The 20,455-nt window shown below is 36.4% G+C and overlaps 4 protein-coding genes and 1 long non-coding RNA gene across 10 annotated transcripts in view; 3 read left to right on the top strand and 2 right to left on the bottom strand.

The window, feature by feature from the left end:
• Positions 1-548: 548 nt before the first annotated feature.
• Positions 549-3,333, bottom strand: LOC127978193 (uncharacterized). Its single transcript, XR_008158535.1, has 3 exons — positions 3,153-3,333; positions 1,849-2,082; positions 549-1,235 (listed from the first exon to the last, which is right to left on the bottom strand). It is a non-coding gene; the product is annotated as an uncharacterized LOC127978193 (long non-coding RNA).
• A 360-nt stretch (positions 3,334-3,693) lies between these two features.
• On the top strand, positions 3,694-9,104 carry LOC127978055 (uncharacterized). Of its 2 annotated transcripts, none has more exons than XM_052583175.1 (4): positions 3,694-4,057; positions 6,332-7,057; positions 7,138-7,170; positions 8,352-9,104. In XM_052583175.1, the coding sequence occupies exons 1-4, from the start codon at positions 4,045-4,047 to the stop codon at positions 8,399-8,401; spliced, it is 822 nt and encodes a 273-aa protein (XP_052439135.1). In that variant the 5' UTR covers positions 3,694-4,044; the 3' UTR covers positions 8,402-9,104. The 2 variants fall into 2 exon arrangements, with proteins under 2 accessions (XP_052439135.1, XP_052439134.1); XM_052583174.1 differs by lacking the exon at positions 3,694-4,057 and adding an exon at positions 4,545-4,705.
• Positions 9,105-10,086: 982 nt separating this feature from the next.
• On the bottom strand, positions 10,087-13,741 carry osgep (O-sialoglycoprotein endopeptidase). 2 transcript variants are annotated; one of them, XM_052583171.1, is made up of 12 exons: positions 13,592-13,741; positions 13,109-13,231; positions 12,878-12,997; positions 12,622-12,797; positions 12,402-12,497; positions 12,258-12,307; positions 11,967-12,045; positions 11,818-11,883; positions 11,634-11,724; positions 11,458-11,533; positions 11,278-11,376; positions 10,087-10,325 (listed from the first exon to the last, which is right to left on the bottom strand). In XM_052583171.1, exons 2-12 carry the CDS (start codon positions 13,221-13,223, stop codon positions 10,286-10,288), a joined length of 1,008 nt encoding a protein of 335 aa, XP_052439131.1. In that variant the 5' UTR covers positions 13,224-13,231; positions 13,592-13,741; the 3' UTR covers positions 10,087-10,285. The 2 variants fall into 2 exon arrangements, with proteins under 2 accessions (XP_052439131.1, XP_052439132.1); XM_052583172.1 differs by having other exon boundaries at positions 13,109-13,228; positions 13,592-13,728.
• A 47-nt stretch (positions 13,742-13,788) lies between these two features.
• Positions 13,789-16,872, top strand: LOC127978039 (DNA-(apurinic or apyrimidinic site) endonuclease). The gene is made up of 5 exons (XM_052583173.1): positions 13,789-13,930; positions 14,290-14,409; positions 14,486-14,649; positions 14,780-14,972; positions 15,692-16,872. The coding sequence occupies exons 2-5, from the start codon at positions 14,349-14,351 to the stop codon at positions 16,204-16,206; spliced, it is 933 nt and encodes a 310-aa protein (XP_052439133.1). The 5' UTR covers positions 13,789-13,930; positions 14,290-14,348; the 3' UTR covers positions 16,207-16,872.
• Positions 16,873-19,192: 2,320 nt separating this feature from the next.
• The window catches only part of LOC127977833 (uncharacterized), a 9,954-nt gene continuing 8,691 nt past the window's right edge, over positions 19,193-20,455 (top strand). For 2 of the 4 annotated variants that reach the window (XR_008158372.1, XM_052582999.1), the window contains exons 1-5: positions 19,196-19,461; positions 19,790-19,983; positions 20,063-20,167; positions 20,256-20,351; positions 20,452-20,455. The exon at positions 20,452-20,455 is cut by the window's right edge and continues 107 nt beyond it. Coding sequence is in view for 3 of the 4 variants with exons in the window: in XM_052582999.1 (XP_052438959.1) it covers positions 19,428-19,461; positions 19,790-19,983; positions 20,063-20,167; positions 20,256-20,351; positions 20,452-20,455 (433 nt within the window). In the remaining variant the exon portion in view is untranslated. Of the gene's footprint in view, positions 19,462-19,789; positions 19,984-20,062; positions 20,168-20,255; positions 20,352-20,451 lie in introns of all 4 variants that reach the window. The other 2 variants (XM_052583011.1, XM_052582991.1) reach the window with 2 other exon arrangements.

Below are 20,455 nucleotides of genomic sequence, written 5' to 3' on the forward strand. Positions count from 1 at the left end.
TATCTTTTCGATTGTGGATCCTGCATAGGCCACACCATGATCCTCTGCATGTAAAGCTACTCTAGAACAGTTTTTCCACAACAAACAGTTGATCTGTTTTCTCATGAAGATTATCCAGTAGGCCTATTTACCAGCGAAATATTGTTTGTAAATTCTACCAGTGAATGCACTAATCTTTAACTTCTTTCTGTGTCAAGATATTTTTCTTACATGGGTCTGCATTATGGGTCAGACGACCCAGAGGAAAGACATCATGGATTGTGGAAAAGCTGAAAGAGACAGTCCTGTGACTTATAAACAAGAGTCTGCAGGAACAGGTGAGATGTTACACATTGTCAAATGCAGAACTGTGTGACTTTTTTAATATACTGTATGTATATATATATATATATATATATATATATATATATATATATTCTTTTTTTCTGTCACCAGCACTCATGACAGTGTCTACATGCTGTTCAAAAGAATTAGAGATCATACATTTGTATGAGAATTGTGGGATGCCAGATGTTTTAAAATATATAGAATTAAAGGATTTACTCATATTTGTAATCTACTAATCCTTGTATTTTTATTTTGCATTCTTTTTCTTTCAGATTGAAAAATGCACATCATCTTGTTATACTTTATACAGTGAAGTTATAGACATGACCCATTTTGATAAACATGTTTACTATTTTTTTCATTTCAGTACTGGAAGTTGAGATTCACTTTTCATCTGATCGACCGAATTCTTCACTTTCTGCTGATGCAGTTGCTTCAGAGGGTCAACTGGGGTCGTGTGTCTCTTTTTACTCCTGTCCTTCAGTTCCTGAAATATACTATAATGCTTGATTGCTGTTTCATCTCCCGCAAGTCTCTTTGTGCTCCCTCCAGGATGTCAAGCTATGACAGTTTCCTGTCAGTTGAGGCCAGATGTCCCAGATCGTTCTCAGTGATGCCTGAACCTTCAGAGTTACTGTATTTAGGGTTGTTCATAGCCTCCTTCCACACCATCTTGAAATGAGAATCTATAAATGCCTCCAGCTCCTCAATGTCACGTCACCCCATTGGTCAATTAGGTTCTGCAGGTTCTCTGACTGGAAAAAATCCATAAAGGCTCTTTTTTTTGCAGTTAGAGCTGTGTAAGGCGTATTTTTGTGGTAATACAGAAAGGATGGCCCACAAAATCTTTAAGAGCAAGAGCAAATGTTCAGACATCTTAATCCTTTGATGCTCTCCTCGAATGTCAGCTACAAAAACATTAACAAACTTTAAACCAATACCAACGTTCAATATCATTATCAACTTTCAGAGCTAATCAAGCAATGTTGGGGGTAACGCATTAAAAGTAACATGAGCTACGTAATCAGATTACTTTTTTTAAAGTATCTAGTAAAGTAATGCAGTGACGAGAAAATATTTGAGTGACTTTTTTAAATGCCAGTTGCTTTTGTTTTCCCATTTATTTACTGACAGCTCTCCTGTCCCTTTGTGGAAAGAAATATCATAGCCTTCATGCAATCCAGAATGAAAGTATGTTTGAAAGCTGAAGGTATGAAAGTTGTGCCATCTACTGTACAGACGTGAATTTACATTTCCTTCATCCTGAGGCTTTTACATTTGCCAAAAATATTACATTAAAAACAAACAAGAAAGCCCAGAACGTATTTGCAAAAAAAAAAAAAAAAAATTTAGGGAGTAACATAATATTGTGATGCATTACTTTTAAAGGTAACTTTCCCCAACAGTGTAATAAACTCACAATTGTCATAAAATGCAGATTTTGAGACATAGACTTGCATGATTGAAACAAGCTTCCATAAGAAAAATGAGGAAAACTACTGTTAAAAAAAGACAACTCACCACGATGAATGTTTTTAGGTGTCATTTGAACTTTCCCAATTTGTACCTTTCCACCAAACCTCAGTTCGCCATGTACCAAGATGGTTGAATATTCCCTTGATTTTCTGTGTTATTTAGCATCTGTTCTAACACCAACTCCTCTATCTTATGCATCAGTTCTGTGACCTGAGTGCCATTGTCTTTGATCTTGTTGTTGAAAACCTGGTATCTATTTCCACTTTTCTCCACCAGCGTCTGAAGGCAAGGCAAGGCAAGTTTATTTACATAGCACATTTTATACACAGTGGTAATTCAAAGTGCTTTACATAAAAGCAAGTAAAATACTCATTAAAAAATAAAAAAATAGTCACAAAAATAAAACAAGGAATTTAAAAACCTGATTTCAAATTAATTTAAGACAGTGCAATCATTTTGGGTTGCATGAAATACAATTCATAAAATACAGTGCAATCAGTTCGGGCATTGCACAGATAAATAAATGCACAGCTAAACAGATCAGTTTTGAATCTAGATTTAAAAGTGGCTAATGTTTTAGCACATCTGATCTCTTCAGGAAGCTGATTCCAACTGCGGGCAGCATAGTAACTAAAGGCGGACTCCACTTGTTTTGTGTGAACCCTTGGTATTTCTTACTGACTCGATCCTGATGATCTGAGTGGTCTGTTAGGTTTATATTCTGTGAACATATCTGCAATGTATTTCGGTCCGAGGTCATTGAGTGACTTATATACGAGTAAAAGTACTTTAAAATCAATCCTAAATGTAACTGGAAGCCAGTGTAAGGACCTGAGGACTGGTGTGATATGCTCAGATTTTCTGGTTCTAGTCAGAATCCAGGCAGCAGCGTTCTGGATGAGCTGCAGCTGTCTAATGGTCTTTTTGGGAAGGCTGGTGAGAAGCACATTACAATAGTCCACCCTGCTGGTGATAAAGGCATGAACAAGTTTTGACTGGAAACAAAACATCTAATTCTTGCAATTTTTTTAGATGAAAATATGCGAATTTATTTACTGCTTTGACATGACTACTGAAACTAAGGTCTCGGGAATGCCATCAAGATTGCTGACTTGATTTTTAGTTGTTTGACCTGTTGTTAGTTGGTTAAAATGTGTCCCAAATGATCTGAATTCACCCTAGCTTATTGGACATTCATCAAAATAAATATAAACAAACTTTAAAAAAGAAAAAACCTACCATACCCCTTTCCAAACAACTGATCCTTAGATTATCTATCTCTTTTTCCCTCGACAACAACAACCATTAATTAACATTATAGTTTAGTGAGGACGTATGAATTAACTTACTTTGATTCTGAGAAGTTCCTTTAAAGACCATAATGGGTCGTGCAGGTTTTTTATTCTGATTAACAAAATACATAAACATGAGGGTTCTGCATTGGCTTTCACAGGAGGTTAAAAATGCCTAGAACTATTTTCATAGAACATAACTGTGGTTATGTTTCCAGTGGAAATAGACTCGAGTGAGTAAATCATTGTTAGGTTTGTTTTGTAATGTCAACCTATTCCATGGGTCCAAGGTTTATAGTCTAATAAATCGGTGAAATACCAAAATGCCAATCCCTCATACACAACAAAGCCATATACTTCTGAAGTTATGTTTGTGTTCAATCAGAACACTCACCCAGATTTTTCTTTTGCCCTTTAATCTTTAAAAGGGAGTTGATCAGGAAATACGAAAGATGTTATAACATTACAATTGCTTTTATTATTTTTACTGTCAGGATATCATCACATCATGATCAAACTGATCATACTTTCATCCTTGTTTTCATTTTTATTTTAGTCAATGTTTGTGATTGTTTCAGAGAGTTTGCAAAGGGAGATTGATCCCAGAGAGAAGGTCAACGTTCATAAACCAGCAGAACAACAGTTAAATCTTATAACTCGACTACCACAAACAATCATCCTCCTCAAGCGAGTGATGAAACACAATACAAACAGAAAAACACAGATAACCTCGGATAAAGAGCTTGATCATGTACTCCATGAGACAATAGATCAATAAACTGAGGGAAAAACCTCAGAACACAGAAGTAACAGAGACAGCACAGATTCCTGTGAAGAGGTCAGGAAAGGCAGCAAAGGAAGAAGTGACCACAATCTGGAAAGAAGAAACATGTCATTTTTTTGTTTGTTTGTATGTTTATGAAAGATACACTTCGACAAAGTGGAGATAATGGACACTGAAGGTGGGACAACATGCAAAAAAAATTACTATTTTCCTTAAAGATATAATTAACTTTAATGGTCAGTTGTCTGTAGTTACAGGTCTTGTGAAACATGATTTGTTAATAGCCAATTAGAGAAGGGTGATTCTCATTTGCATTTGATTGTACAGCTAATATGTGTATATTTTAATTTCATGTTTTTTTTGTAGAACTATTCCTTTTTGGAACTGTAAGTGGCCTAATCATTTTTGTTTTTAGATAACTTTAAACCATTTCACAGACTAGCTACACACAGTATAGTATTTTACATTGTAAGTAGTAATTGAGTTTAACTGTACATAAATGTATAACTAAATGTACGTATTTATGATTTTTTTTATATAATGTAACAGTATGCTATAATAAAATCTGGATAATTATTAGCTTTCTTGTCATCACCATAGACTGTGTGGTTATCATTCATGAAATAATTTCAAATGGGCTTTCCCGCTCTTATTCGCGCCTGCAGCACACCGGAAACTGTCATCGCCCCATTCCCCCTGGTGACTGTCACTTCCGTGTGATCGCATTAAGCAACACGCCGCTGCGCGACACACTCACGTACACACACTGAAGTCTCAACCGTGCTCAAAAACCGGATTTATCACACCGAAATGCATATCAAAACAGGTGAGGGGTGGCATAAATATACATTCTGCTCGTTTTGGTTGTTTAACGGTGAGAGTGTTTTGTAACGCGAAGTTGTTTGTGCTCGAGTGGGACAGAATGAGACTTATGAAACTTTGGATTCTCGATCTTTCTGATGTCACAATCATCATTATTTGTTATCGTTGATATTTGTAATGATCTGAAATCACAAGAAGTAGCTCTTTATGTTGTATTTGTAATGCGGAACGGTGTAAAGGCGGTTGTTATGGGCGCTAAACATCCAAACACAAGCGGCCTGCTGCTAGCGTTGACAATCTCCACACGCTTAAACCTCCTTGAAATGTCGTTAATCATATTTTTACTCCTATTTAACGATATAGTAACTGCTCAGAATTACAAAGATATTTTTGTTCATTTAGACCACATAAGATGCGTGCCAGTATCTAGGCGTTGTGCTGTTTCTAGACTGTTGTAAACTGCGTGAATATATTAGAAGGTGCTGAAATCAGTGGTCTGTAATGCGTTATTAATTAATTTTGTTTGTGAGTAGGACTTTTTTTTTTTGTGACAGACCCGTTTTAGTTTCTGCCGTTAGGCCTCTTCGAGACTGCCGATGTGAATGAGGCGCCGACTAGAAATTTCCAGTTACATCTTGCTATGCCTCATTGACTCGTTGCATTGCTTGGGGCATTTGAATGCATTCCCGTGGTTATATAGATATATATTCTGAACGGTTAAACTCAGAACAGAAAAATCTTTAAGGTCCTGCAGATTCTTTAAGTTTCCAGCAATTTTGCATATTTGAACCCTTTCCAGCAGTGACTGTATTTTGTCTTGTGGACTATATTTTATGTAAAAAAGCTTACTCAGGACAGTACTAAAAAAAAAAAAAAAAAAACATGCATTTAGTATGATCTCTCTTATTTTTTCAAAATTATTCAAATTTTCACAGATCCTGCAAGGGGAGCCCAAACTTTCGAGCACCACTATATCTGTGTGTGTATATATATGTGTGTGTATATATATATGTGTATGTGTATATATAGATAGATAGATAGTGGCTGGCTAGTCAAGGATCATAAAAAGAGCCTTTATTCAAAATACGAATGAAATGTCATTGTAAATCTTTGCCAGTATCTTTCAGACCACTAGGTATACCCATTTGTCAGCAAGAAGTCTTTAATATTTTACTTTATTAATTAATAATTACAGGTCAGAATAAAGCATGTCGTTTCATATTTACATAAATATTTGTTACACTGAATGGCGGTGGTACATTTATTTCACCAAGGTCTTGACATTTTATTTTCACAAAGTTTATTTGAAACCGTAAAGCAGACACTTGACTTGCATTTAAAGAGGTCATATGATGCTTTTAAAGATCATTATTTTGTGTATTTGGTGTAACAGAAAACGTTGGCAAGATTTAATGTTAAAAAAACGCATTATTTTTCAAATACTATGTTATTGTAGGTCCTATATCCCCCGCATTTCTCAAACGCATTATTTTCTACAAAGTCCCTCCTTTTGACAAGCGAAGCCTGCTCTGATTGGCCAACTGATCCAATGGATTGTGATTGGCCGAACACTGCAAGCACTCGTCGGAAATGTAATTCTTGTTGATTCATTGATTCTTTCTTTTTTTAGGTACCTGGGAGTCAAGCAATGCAGTGTGCGAGTCCGACCCCTTGTGTGATCCGGCTGTCTTAGTGTCACCCCATAAACCAGAACCTCAGATCCGAAACCGTCGCCTCTCCCCCGGCTCTGGCAGCTGTGGTGGGGGAGGAGGCGGCTGTCCCTCTGGGATGGATAAACATCAAGGCTCCACGAGTGGCCTGGAAGGTTCTCTGAATGGGGTGGGTCACACCCAGACCTTCACGTCGAGAGAGCGTCGACTCCACAATAAGTCAAGAAGCTTTCGGCGTGATGGTCCGAGGGCAGGCCCACGCTCAGATGAGAGACACTCCAGAATCAGTCAGAAGGAACGATGGGTAGACAACAGCCTGTCTTTACTCAGACCTCCACCTGCTTTCCCAGTGAAAGACAGCCCCGCCAAACTGCAGCCGACCGTCAGCTATGCCTCCAAAGTGAAAGCAGGAGGAGGTTCTGTGGGGGCGACCGAAGAGCCCCCTGGTATCGGGGTTTTGCTGCAGAACCAGTGGGGACTCAGCTTCATCAGCGACAGCCCGGAGGCAGATACTCCCCAGGAGAAGAATCCCGGTCTCCACCCGGTTGCTGGAGAGGTTACTGTAAAACCAGCCCATGTCTCTTCAGAGTCTCTGCCTGGTCAGGTCACGAGAGGCTCCGAGAGTTCAGAGGAGCTGCTGCTCAGCTGTCGCCACCTGGAGGAAGCATTGGAGTATCACACACAAGGTAAGGCGATGTAGTTAAGGTTGCAAAAGGCAAAAAAAGTATATCTTTCTTATCTCACTGTAATTGTTTTTGATCCGCAGAATGGAAAGCAATATATTGGAGACAAAAACAAGGTTGGTGTCTGTCTGTTTTTATTACTCTCCTTTAGGGCTGCATGATATTTCAAGATGAAATTGATATCTCGATATGGCACTTGTCAAATCAAGGACACTGCATTTTAATTAAATATTAATTAAATATTATTTTAAATATTAATTAAATACTTAAATAATTGGTGTTGTCATTTTAAATTTTTTGTTAAATACTTGGTTTTATTAAAGACATACTCCACCCTAAAATGAAAATTGTCATTAATCGCTTACCCCCATGTCGTTCCAAACTCCATTCGTCTTCATAGCACAATTTAAGATATTTTGGATGAAAACCTGAACGCTTGAGACTGTCCCATAGACTGCCAAGTAAATAACAGTGTCAAGGTCCATTAAAAGTTAAGAAAAGTTGTCATCAGAATACTCCATCTGCCATCAGACGTGCAATCTTGGTTATATGAAGCGACAGGGACAAAAATAACGATTATTCAGTAATTATTGTCATTGGTCTCCTCTGTGTCACTCCATTTCCATTTCCTGTTTCTACGTGTATTTAGCATTGATTTCAAATAAAACAGTACTTCCTTGTGGTGCGGAGGACACAGAAGAGCATACGCACCACAACATGGGGGAAGTGATTGACAATTTCAATTTTGGGCTGGAGTAACCCTTTAAATACTACATTTTTACAATAAGAATCTAAAATTAGTGCATTTTATTTTGTTTAATTTTACATTTTTATTAAATATTTTATTTCAACATTGCGATATTACAATAGTTTAATATTTAAAAATAATCACTATCATTTTATTTTATAGCTATTTTTTATTGAATTTGTCAAAAACAGTGGGAGTATTCCTTATAAAAGATCAAGTAAAGAGAATTTTTGCAAGCTTACACTATTGAAAGAGGTTTGATTTAGTTATAAAGAATAAAAAAAAGTCAGGTCTAAAAGGATCTTTGACGGACACAAAAACTTTTTTTTTTTTTTTTACATCTCACAACAAAATTGCCTCACTTATTCTGTAATTAATTTGTTCAAAATTTTCAAGTCATCTGGTGAACTTTCCTGTATTTTTTCATATCGTCAACTAAACTAAATATCACAATGTTGGTTTTCTTGGAATATCATGTAGCCCTAATTTCCATAAAACGAGCAGAATCACTTTTTTAGACCGTTTTAACAGACTTGCTTTGTTTTTCAGACCCTGAAAAGATTGTATGGTACAAGAACGCCCTGGAGTCGCCCGCCTAGCACACAAACACTCACACACACACACACAATCAAGATACACACCCACAAACACCCCGCACTCAGGTTCTCATCCCCTCAACATTTCTACCGAGACACTTTGGACTTGTTTCCCTATGAAGATAGATGTCTTGGACTTCTCGGTTGCCTTACAACAGAGTCTGCCTCAGGCGCAGAGTCCCTCTGCATACCTCTGTCATTTTAATGGTGGAGAATTGTCTTTTAAAGAAACAAGAACTGCAATTTTATTTAAGTGAACTGCAGTTTTACAGTTAAAGAATCTTTTATTCCTCCCTTGTTCCTACTTGTGTGTGAGTGGTTAAATCGAGCACTTTCTGACCTGTAGTCGAACGTCATCCCTTTCTCTAAAGACTGAGCTCGTTTTTAGAACCAGATCCAGAATGTCTTCATCAGTCTTCCCTCCTGTGATAATCCCTTTCTTGCCACATAAATTGTTCTCATGAAGTTTACAGAGGTGACATTGGCACATTATGGCAGCACCTTCAAATGTCTATTGGTCTTAATGCTGTTTTTAATATATATATTTCACCCAGATTCAATAGCGGTCATAAATCCTGATAGGAATTTGTTACTGTGTATGACCTCATTTTTTTTTTTTTTAACATACAAATATTTACACTGGAAGATGTTCAGAGATTTAATCAATCAGTGTTGCATAATAAAAATGAATAAACTTGTTAAAATATTTCATGGTCTTTTTTTTTATTTATAAATCTATAGGAAATAAAAATGTGGATATTTAGTATTTCAGTTATCGATCCATCATTTATTTGTAGAGTCACTGGGTGTTTCAGTTATGAGAGTCCAGACGGCTGATAAAAACAGTCCATCAATTACATAAGTAAACATACTTTTTTTTTTTAAACTGTTTGGTCTCTTATTCTGACGGCACCCATTCACTGCATAGGATCCATTTATGAGCAAGTGATGTAATGCTACATTTGTACAACTCAGCAAATTTCTTTATGAACTGTTCCTTTAGTGATGCATAATGTGATTGTGAGTTTAAAGGGGTCATATGATGCTTTTTTATTTAAAGATCATTATTTGGTGTAACAGAATATTTTGACATGATCTAATTCTAAAAAAACAATACATTTTTCAAATACTGTACATTATTGTAGGTCCTCTCAAACGCAGTTGTCTACAAAGCCCCATCTTCCAATTCCTGCTCTGATTGGCCAACTGACCCTGTGCATTGTGATTGGCCGAAAGCGTTGCTGTTCTGTTGTAATCTTAAAGCTTCTTAAATGCATCTACTTTTAGAAGGCCAAATAAAGTGCTTTTGCTTTAGTCTAGATACACACAGCATCTCCCTGACATGGCTGCTTCAACACTAACTGCATTTATTGAAACCACGGCTTGCTTCTTTCTTTGCATTAACATTTGGGCGGCATTACGCAAATATTTCCACATCGTGTCGTAGATATGTTGGGGCTTGTTGAATGAGCTGTTTTAGGGGGGCATGGCAAAGTCTTAATTTTGATATGGAATATCTCTTTGTATTTGAGACTTTAATCTTTGCAACTTTACAGATCTTCATTACGCACCAAGAGCTTGTGACACTCCAAAGAGAAAGGAAAAATTTAAATCGCATCATATGATCCCTTTAATACTGCTTTTATTCAGCACTTCACCACATCATAAGTATTCAAATGATTTGAGGCTTTAGGTTAATAGGTATTTTTTATTCAGTGTTTTTACAAAAATATTAGACAATTCTGCCTTTAACTGGGAAATTAAACTACTTCTGTCCCTGATGTTAAACTGAATATTTCATGAGGTTGTATAATGGGATTGTACGTTATAAGTTGTACTCCTTGACATTTAGTGCCACTGAAATTCCTAAATAACCAGATCCAAACATCAGTCCCGCCATGTGACCTCCACTTCATCTGTTCTGTACCTAAAAAACACACCAGACCATTAATGAATGATCATGTCACAGCTAAACAAGAAAAACAGTTCTTATCTCGGGTCTATATTTAATCTCAGCAAGCAATAGGAAATCAACAAGCTAATGATAAAATAGCATTGCTATCTGTGAAAAGAATGTGCACAAAGCAAAATGTTTTATTAAAGGAATAGTTCATCTGAAAATGAAAGCAGTCCTGAAATCATATTTAGGAGGATTGTGATGTAAGAGGACAACAGGGGATTGACTTTCTCACTGGAGGAAACATTATTATTGATTGTGGACTACAGAAGTGACCGTTAAAATGCCGTAATGATGGATTTGTGTCTTACACGCACAGCTTTTCTCTTCATGGGATGTTAACTGATGGACAGGAGTGTGTGTGCATAACTTGTTGATTGTAATGTTTTTATCAGCTGTTTGAATAAGATTCAGAATTAACTTTATTGGCTAAGTGTGTGTAAACACACAAGGAATTGTTGTGTTTTTTTAGGAGCTCATACATACATGACATGAGAACTCAAAGAACTATTAAATCAATAATATTAATGTAGTAAAATATGGAACAAAAGATTTGTGTACAGTTGTATAAATAAAAACATTAATATGTATTTACATAATTTCAATTGCAAAAATTATTTGCATAAAACAGGTAATAATTTATGTTAACTGTTTAAGATGGAGATGGTTTTGGGGAAAAACTTTTTTTATGCCTAGATGCTCTAGTGCACAGAGATCTTCATTCTGACGGCACCCATTCACTGCAGATTATGAGCAAGTCATGTAACGGTAAAATTCTTCATGAAGAAACAAATCTTGAGGTTGAGTACATTTTCAGCAGAAGTTGAATTTTGGGTCAACTATTCCTTTAACTGAATATGTTTGTAGCTTCTTGCTGTGTGATGCTGATGTTTTTGATGGCTATTTTGTGATGTTGGTTTACCTTTGTGTAATCCAGGAGTCTGAAAGCTCAGTGACTTGACCCGAGCGGAACATTTCCCATCCGGCCTGTGCAATCATTGCTCCATTGTCTATACAAAAGCTACAATATCACATGAAGAGATTAACAACCATTGAAATCGACTGTCATGAGTTCTTTCAGCAGTGATGCCATCTCTCTCACCTCTCATCTGTGGCAAAAAGTCGTGCACCTCTCTCCTTACACATGACCCCCATCATCTCCTGTAGACGCAGGTTACCTACAGAAGAACACATTTAGATGCTCACAGAAAACTACAATACAAAGACCAAGTTTTTGATATAAGATGAATGTAAACTAATACACATTAAAACCCTTACAGCCGACTCCTCCGACGATCAGAACCTCCTGAGAGCCGCAGTGAGCCATGGCTCTTTCTGTGATCTCCACCAGCATGGCAAACACAGTCTCCTGTCAATCCGTGGTATTTTTAGTCACTTTTCACAATCACAAATGAATGTTTCTTATTGCAAGCATAGTGAGGCACAGGTTACAGGTACGTACTTGTAGAGAGAAACACAAATCCTCAGGCGAACATTGACTTGCACTAAGCAGTTTGTGAGCAGCGTCCTGCGTGGGAATGAAATGATTACAATTTAAAGAGGTATAAACAGAATTTAAAGACTTATGCATCTCCCAGACATTCATCTCACCTCTATATAGGACAAAATCCCAGAAAATGACACATCCATACCCTTCACTGTATACGGCAGCTCTATATACTTGGTGCCTCTGAAGAATGAATATATATGGATATATATGAATGCATATATGAATATATACACATGTAAGGTAAAAACTGTTAGCCTGAATGCACTGTAAGTCGCTTTGGATAAAAGCATCTGCTAAGCACATACCAGTAAATACATATTAAATATATATTAACATACATCAAACAAGTGCTCAAATTAGATATTTAAATATTTAAGTGCATGGGAACTCACTTCTTTGCCATCTGTTCAATGTTGTATCCAGGACTGGGATCATTTGAGATCTGTGAATACAGGTAAACAATGTAATCTTACAAATCCTCCACATTAAAAAAAATGTTGTACACAAACATACAAGGCTATTAACCAAATAATGACCTTGATGACCCTTGCAAACCGGTCCAGGCAGTTTCCCACAGCAATATCAATAGTCTCGCCAAATATTCTGTAACGTCGTTCAGAATATGCAATAACCTGTAGAAGCAATATAGAGAATTCATGTTCGTTTATGTTAAACGAAATGTGAGAATGCCAATATAATTATTTCAAGGACATGGATAATCATAGTAGACTAATTTTTAAACTCTTCAATACCTACCTGAGTATTTCCTCCGCTCACATACAGGACAGTGGGGTTTTGGGCATTGGTGATCAAACGGCCCATCTCTATGTGTCCAATACAGTGATTTACCCCCAACAATGGCTTCCCCCACAACTGAGCGACTGTCCTGGCCACAATTGCCACTGTTACCAGAGGAGCCCCCATTCCAGGCCCTGTACAACAGGAGATATCTGATGAATGGAGCAGTGTGGAAAAATGCACAGTGGATTAAAGGCAAGTCATAAATATTCACCTTTAGTGTACGCCACACAGTCAATATCAGCCGCTTTCAGCCCTGCTTCATCTAGTGCCTCCTGGAGCACAGTGAGAATCACACCACGATGGTGTTTGGCCGTCTCTCCAGGTAAGAACCCTGAGAAGATCATGGGAGGTGATTATATAAAATGGTAATGTGAAAGCATGGTGAATTGTTATATGTGAAGACTCTGTCCAGAAGAAGTAATGATAGATCAGATGAGCTCACCTTGGCCAGGTGGGGTGATGTAAGTGCGTCTGGGGTTTGACAGAACTTCCCCATCTCTGATGATACCCACGCCAATCTTATTAGCACTGCCCTCAAATCCAATCACAACAGTCATGCTTTCTGCTGGGAGAATGAAACACGGACCATTTAATGACAAAACACAAGATACGGCTATATATGTGTGCGTTTGAGTGCGTGTTGAAAGTTTTAAAAATGTAAAATGTCAAAATTAAATGTAAAAATGTCGAATTTAATGTTACAATTAAATGAAAATAATTAAATTATGTCCTGCTATCAGAGATCTTGCGACGCATGCTGATGGATAAAACATGATCCGCCTGATTGTTAATAACATTTATAGATTAAATTGTTAAATTGTCGGGTTGCCCTTTTTTATACGTTTATTATAATAATTCGTAGCATACTAATTATTATATTTTTGTCTTGTTTTGTCTCTTATTTTCACTGCTTCTCCACTCTTACCGAACACTTGCTGGTTGTAGGACCACAACAACCGCTAACATGGATTTTACTAAATGCCTGGACGAAAACGATGGGAATATTAGTTTAACAAATTGTTAACGTTATCCAAATATATTCCAAAGCTACTGTTTAATAACAATTAGATATACAAATGATAAAATAAAAAAATAAAAAACCGTTTTCAAACACCACGTTTAGTCAGGCAATAACTCGGACAGCTCTTAATGGGGAAATGTGCACCTCATGGACATTCCCTGCAGAAAGCTTCCGTTAGTGCAGAGAAAGCTTCCTAGTTCTGCACAGATTGAGGCTTCACCGTAAACTCAACTAACGTGTTAGGTAAGAAATAGTTGTTTGTATATAATAAAATGTTAATTTATATCTAATGAGTTTTCAACGCGCTCAATATAAATGTGTCTATTATAAACGCAGAGCGCGCGAGCCATGCATTTGTTCTATTGTCTCATTCATTCAGGCCGCACTTTTGGACAACTTAGAAACTTGCTTGATAATATATTAATATATTATTCCAGCATACTCTGCAAAGACATGCATTTTGGTTTATAAATTTCACAAATTTTATGTAAGTGGTTTAATTACTTGTGTGAGAGCTAAATGAGTCCAACGGCCTTTGTTGTGAATGTTTGCAGCGCCTGAAGCATTGCTCATTCATTCATTGCGCATGTCCTCTCTTGTAGGTGTTTGTGTGTGTGCTTTTAGTTGCGTACGTGTGTGAGGTCTTAAAACAACTGTAAGCATGCCTAAAAGAGCCAAGAAGAATGAGGAAGCTGTGGATGGGGAGACTGGCAATGGAGCAGGTACAGTGTTTTAATAAATAAAAAAAGTTTACATCCTCAAAGAGTGCATCAGATAACATTGAGCTTTCTGTCACAGAACCTGCAAAGAAAGAGAAGAAGGGGAAGGAGCCAGAGGCACCGATTCTGTACGAGGATCCTCCTGATCAGATGACCAGTAAGGATGGCCGTGCGGCTAACATGAAGATCACCTCCTGGAATGTGGACGGTCTGCGTGCATGGGTCAAAAAGAACGGCCTTGATGTGAGAATGCAACATACAAGACATCGATTGTGTTTTACTTGTACTGCAAGGTCCTTCTTAAACAGTTTGTCCAGTCTCTGTGTCAGAGGTACCAACCCTTTTCCACTTGTTTGTTGTTGTCTGTTTGCAGTGGGTGCGTAAGGAGGATCCAGATGTGCTTTGTCTGCAGGAAACAAAGTGTGCTGAGAAATCTCTGCCATCTGATATCACTGACATGCCTGAGTATCCGCACAAGTACTGGGCTGGATCAGAGGATAAGGAAGGTTACAGCGGAGTGGCCATGCTCTCCAAGACTGAACCGCTCAATGTCACCTACGGTATCGGTAAGTGTGTTTATACAGATTTTAATTTTGTATGACCAATGTGAATTGCATATTCTCCATGGCTGTGAGATTGTTTTGCTTATAGCGTGCATTTGAAGACACAGTGCCCACAACCATCTTTCCAAATTTGTAATGAGAATTGTTCATAAATCTTCTGACAACATGTCTCCTTAAAATAAATGCACTATGGTTTAATGATTGAGACCTTTGAATATTATTTTACAGTGCAATAGTAGTATTGCAAGTCACGTACGTCTTTGATTTCATTCTTGTAATTTAAATATTAATAATAACAGCAGTAGTAGCAATGCAATAATAATAATATTAGTAGTAGAATTAAATACTTTTTGCGATAGTAGTGAATTCCTTTTTTGATTGATTTCTTATTTAAATACTACTACTGCTAATAATAACGTTGTTATTATTATAATATGGCCATATTGAAAATGTTGTTTTAATCAGTTATTTTATTTTTTTATTTTACAGTACAATAGTATTATTATTGCATTAGTGATGTTTGTAAATTTATTTAATCCTTATTTAAATAATATTTTTTGTTGTTATTATTATAGTCATATTGATTTCTTCTGTTCAACGGTTGCTATTCTTTTCATATTCATAAAAATATAAAATGAAAATCTATTTGGTTTTAAATGTCATCTAATTGTTTCCCCAAAATCCAGTTTAAAAGTTTAAAATCTCTTTCGGCTTCAAAATAGGTAAAGAGGAACACGATAAAGAGGGCCGAGTTATCACTGCTGAGTTTCCGTCTTTCTTCCTGGTCACGGCGTATGTGCCCAACGCCAGCCGTGGTCTGGTGCGTCTTGACTACCGCAAGACGTGGGATGTTGATTTCCGTGCCTATCTGAGCGACTTGGACAAGCGCAAGCCCCTGGTGCTGTGTGGAGATCTGAATGTGGCCCACCAAGAGATCGATCTCAAAAACCCCAAGGGTAACCGCAAGAGTGCAGGCTTCACCCCTGAGGAACGCGAGGGCTTCACCGAACTTCTCAAGGCCGGTTTTACCGACAGTTTTCGGGAGCTGTATCCAGAACAAGCCAATGCCTACACCTTCTGGACCTACATGATGAATTCACGAGCCAAAAACGTCGGCTGGCGTTTAGACTACTTTTTGCTGTCCTCTGCCTTACTCCCAGGTCTGTGTGACAGCAAGATCCGAAACACGGCCATGGGAAGTGACCACTGTCCTATTACCCTGCATTTGGCCGTTTAGATCAGGTTTCAACCTTTTCAGTTCCGTATATATCTGCATAGACACAGAAGGGTCTAGTCCTGTTAGTTCTAGATTAGTATTTCCTCTCTATAAAACAAATAGAGGTCCACACACACACACACACAGGAATATGTGTGGTGCAGACACGCATTGAAAGGAATTGTAGTTAAGTTGTTTTGTAGTTTTGCAGCTTTGGTGAAGACTGCTGTTATTGGTCACCTGAAATCAGATTTTGACACCAAAATATCAACAACAACAAAAAAGTCATTCATTTGAGCTCTCATCACATTTTAGATTTTCAGTGTTTAAAAAAATGTCAAGACAATTATCTAAATGACAAACCTTGCCAAACTATTGTAATAAACATTCTCTCAGTGTTGGTTATGGCAAAATGTTTTGAAGCTTGTAAAATACCTTGACCTGCAAAGATATATGATGTGTCTGATTTGTAGTCATAGTTCTTTGGATTTTGTCTTTGGTGCTATTTTAACCTTTGAAATCTACAAAACTCTCTATTGAATGATGTTAGTGGTAGTTAAATGTTACATATGCCACATATTAGTTCCAAAAGACCAATGATTTTGCTAATTTGCTCTTTTTCCCCATTTTCTGTCTGTCTGTAGACATTTTCATGTTTTGAAATAAAGTAGTTTATAAAAAAAATAAGTAACTTAGTCTCTGTTCTTATTTTCTTTTTTTTTTTAACACCATATAATTCTTATTAACAAACGTGTTTTGAGTATAAAATGGTTAGACTATTAATGTGCAAATGAAAATGAACCTGACTTGTGTTATGCATATATATTAAATGCTTTTGTACACATTTTAAAAGAAGCAGGTGAAAACCGTTTCGTCTGTAACAATAACGTTATACTGTTGTCCGAACAGCTCATAAGAAGTATGACAATGCTAGACAATAATCTCTTAGTTACATTTATTTTATATTTAAATAACATATGTATTAAAATTGCAGATGTTTTTTTTTTTTATTAGTATGCCAAAAATATACAAAGATTTGTACAAGCATATACAACTTGCAACAAGTACAAAAACACTCATAAGAACATGTAAAGTGAAACAATTCATGCCAAGGGTAAAAATACATCAATTAAAAATAACAAAAAGCTTCATAGGTCTTTCTTGCTTTTTTGTTCTTAATTTTGTCTAATGTAGTACCATATTGTTTAACTTCTTTTATAAAATGTTCAAAGTTTGGCTAGGCTTTAGAACATTTTTTCACATGAATGTGATATATTCCAAGCAAAATTAAGCACATCGTACTTTCGAAATCAACAGGGAAATTATTATTTTTTTATTATTATTATGCTTTAAACGACATATACAAAACAATACAACAGACAATATAAATCCAGGGTAACAAATGATAAAAAATAAATAAATAAATAAAATAATAATAAATAAAAAACAAACCGACAGGGAAATTCTAAATGGTATTTTTTTTTTTTTTTTTTTTTTTTTTTTTATTAAATGCTTGTTGAAGATAACAGCAAAACATACAAAAAAATATATATTAAAAAAAAAAAAAAAAAACACAAAAACATTAACAACAATCATTGTCATTACATTACAACCATACACCAGAGACCCTCAGTCCAGAATAAGTTTCTTCAGTCTTTCAGTCCAGATTAAGTGCTAAATCCTTAAACACAGCCACTGTTCTCATAGCTTTTAAGTTTTTAGATAACTCAATAGACTCAAAATACATCTTCATTTCATGTTTAAATCTCAAAAAAGAGGATTGCATTTAGAAAATTTACATTTGTGAATGTAAAATTTAGCTAACAGAAAAATAAGATTTATAAAATAAATATCACTTTTCTTTTCACCTTCATGAAAACCAAAAACGACATTTCTATATGTTAATTCAAAGTTAGGATTCACATAACATTTGATAAAATCACAAATGTCACACCAAAATGTCATCGTGAAAGAGCAGTTCCAAAATAAATGTAAAGTAGTTTCAGGCTTCTCTGAACAAAAAGAACATAGGGTATCAATGTCATTCTTAAGTCTTTTGAGAAAGCACTTAACTGGGTAAAACCTATGAATTAATTTAAAGCTAATTTCTCTCGTTTTGTTAGTTATCAGGTATTTGTGAGGTAATGTCCAAACTTTTTTCCATGGAATATCACTTACAAAACTATTCCAATAAGAAATTACATAAGGCACAGAGACAGACTCCTCCTGAAACAAGACTCGAATTTTCTTATTGTTTTTGGATTTAGATGAAGAAAAGCACTGTTTACCTACAAATGTCTTACATAGATCCACTGAGCGACAAAGAAATGGAAAAGAAAATCCTTTATTAAGCATGATAACTCCTTGTGGCACTGCATCAGCCACGATGGCAAACTCTTTTGGAGTAACAGGAATTCCATGCTTTACCAAGAACTCAGAATAATTACAAATTGAACCATTCTGATTGAAAAGTTGAGATACAAAAATAATTCCATTACTAACCCAATTATCAAAGAAAAGAGATTTATGTTTATACAGTAGGTCCTTATTATTCCAAATTATATAAGAGTGAGGAGTAAAATTGTGTTTAAAGATGAGGGACCAAGCTAACAACATTTGCCTATGAAAAAGGGAAATTCTAAATGGTATGGCGAAAACTCATGAGCTTCAGTTACGTAACGCGACTTTCGCCAATGGCAGGAGTCGGTATGGTGCGTTATTAATATTTATGAGAACACGTGATCGAAACTCTCAGAAGGTTACAACAGCAGCGTTGCATGAGTAAATTAAATATTCATGAGCTAAATCCACGGCCTCATCCTTCATAATAAAAGTCCAACTCAATTTTACCAATTTCTAAAACATGAACATAAATCCATAATTGTGCCTGAACTTCCAGTCTAGATTAAACAACATTAACAGTAAACCGCATACTAAACAACAGCGAACGGAAAGAATGGTTTGAGAGCTGGGTTTGTGAGATGGCCTCGCAAAACTAGTATAATGTGGTTTTGCACCACCAGAGGGAGAACTCGAATTAGACTGTAGACCAGACCAAAGCGGATTAGACCGGAATCTGTGTGGTTCAGTCCAGTGTTTGGAAACGAACGAAATGGTCAAGTGGAAAGCGCATCGAAATTAAAAAGTGTCCTTTCTAATAGAGCCTTTCTTCTGAATTATGACGTACGGCTGTTAAAAATATCCATTTCGAGATTGTTTAAACTTGACTGAAGTTGTAAACAATGGAAGAAGCGCTTTGGAGCAAGAAAATCGAAGGTGAGTAATTTCCTTTCCTCTTTTTTTTGTAAAATACAACACAAAAAATCAGCACGTTAAAGTGTAATAAGCAATTTAATGTATTCAAGTCAAATGTTTCATTTTCAAGATTATCACGTAACTATCTTTTAAATGAAAGCACATCTGATAGGTTCTAATACTGTATTTTGATTCATTTAAATTTTAGGGATTTTTAAAACAAAATGCATTAACAAGATATGCAACTGCAAGAGATTTCAATCCAGATTATAAAGTCAAAGCTGTTTAATATACATGCGTACGCTGCCTCTCATTGCATGTGTTTCTTCGTCTTGTTTTAAATACTCAGACCCTCTTTCATTGATGAGTTTCATCATTCCACCGTCGAGGTTACTGTCTGCAGCCATGTGGCAGGTGACTGAACAGAGACAGGTCCAGCACTATGGGATGCTGGAGGAGTTTGTAAACATGGTGACCGAGACACTGCCAGAGCTTCTTGATTACAATCAAAGAACTCAGCTGATATTTGGCTTAAGAGCAAGGGTAAGAAACTACACAGAGTTAAAGATTGAGCTTTCCAAGAGACCGTAGGTTTTGGCATTATATCGCTTATTCTTCACAGCGTCTTTTGGAGTTGTGTCGTGGTAAATATCAGGTTGACCTGGAAGACATTCAGCATCACCTGGACCGGATCCATGCTCCTCGTGTCGTCAGTACGATCAATGAGGTCAAGTTATGTTTAGGACGCATTTGGAGGTTTTTAAAACATCACATTTAAATTCAAGCACATTTTTAATAGACTTCATACATTACAGGTGGTTGATGAAGACATGGAGGAATCTGAGGCCTGTTTCTTTGGCCTTGTTCGGACCCTTATCAGCAACCCTGAAGAGAGAGAGAATTTCTTCCAGGTTACAAACACACAAACATGCTCACAACACTTGGTTTTTCTGTTTTGGTTTCTGTGCCATGAAATGAAGGAATTCTTCCTCAACCCTGTGTAATTAATAGAACA

The sequence above is a fragment of the Carassius gibelio genome, chromosome A4 (genome assembly GCF_023724105.1).
Source record: "Carassius gibelio isolate Cgi1373 ecotype wild population from Czech Republic chromosome A4, carGib1.2-hapl.c, whole genome shotgun sequence".
In the NCBI taxonomy this organism is placed as follows: Eukaryota; Metazoa; Chordata; class Actinopteri; order Cypriniformes; family Cyprinidae; genus Carassius; species Carassius gibelio.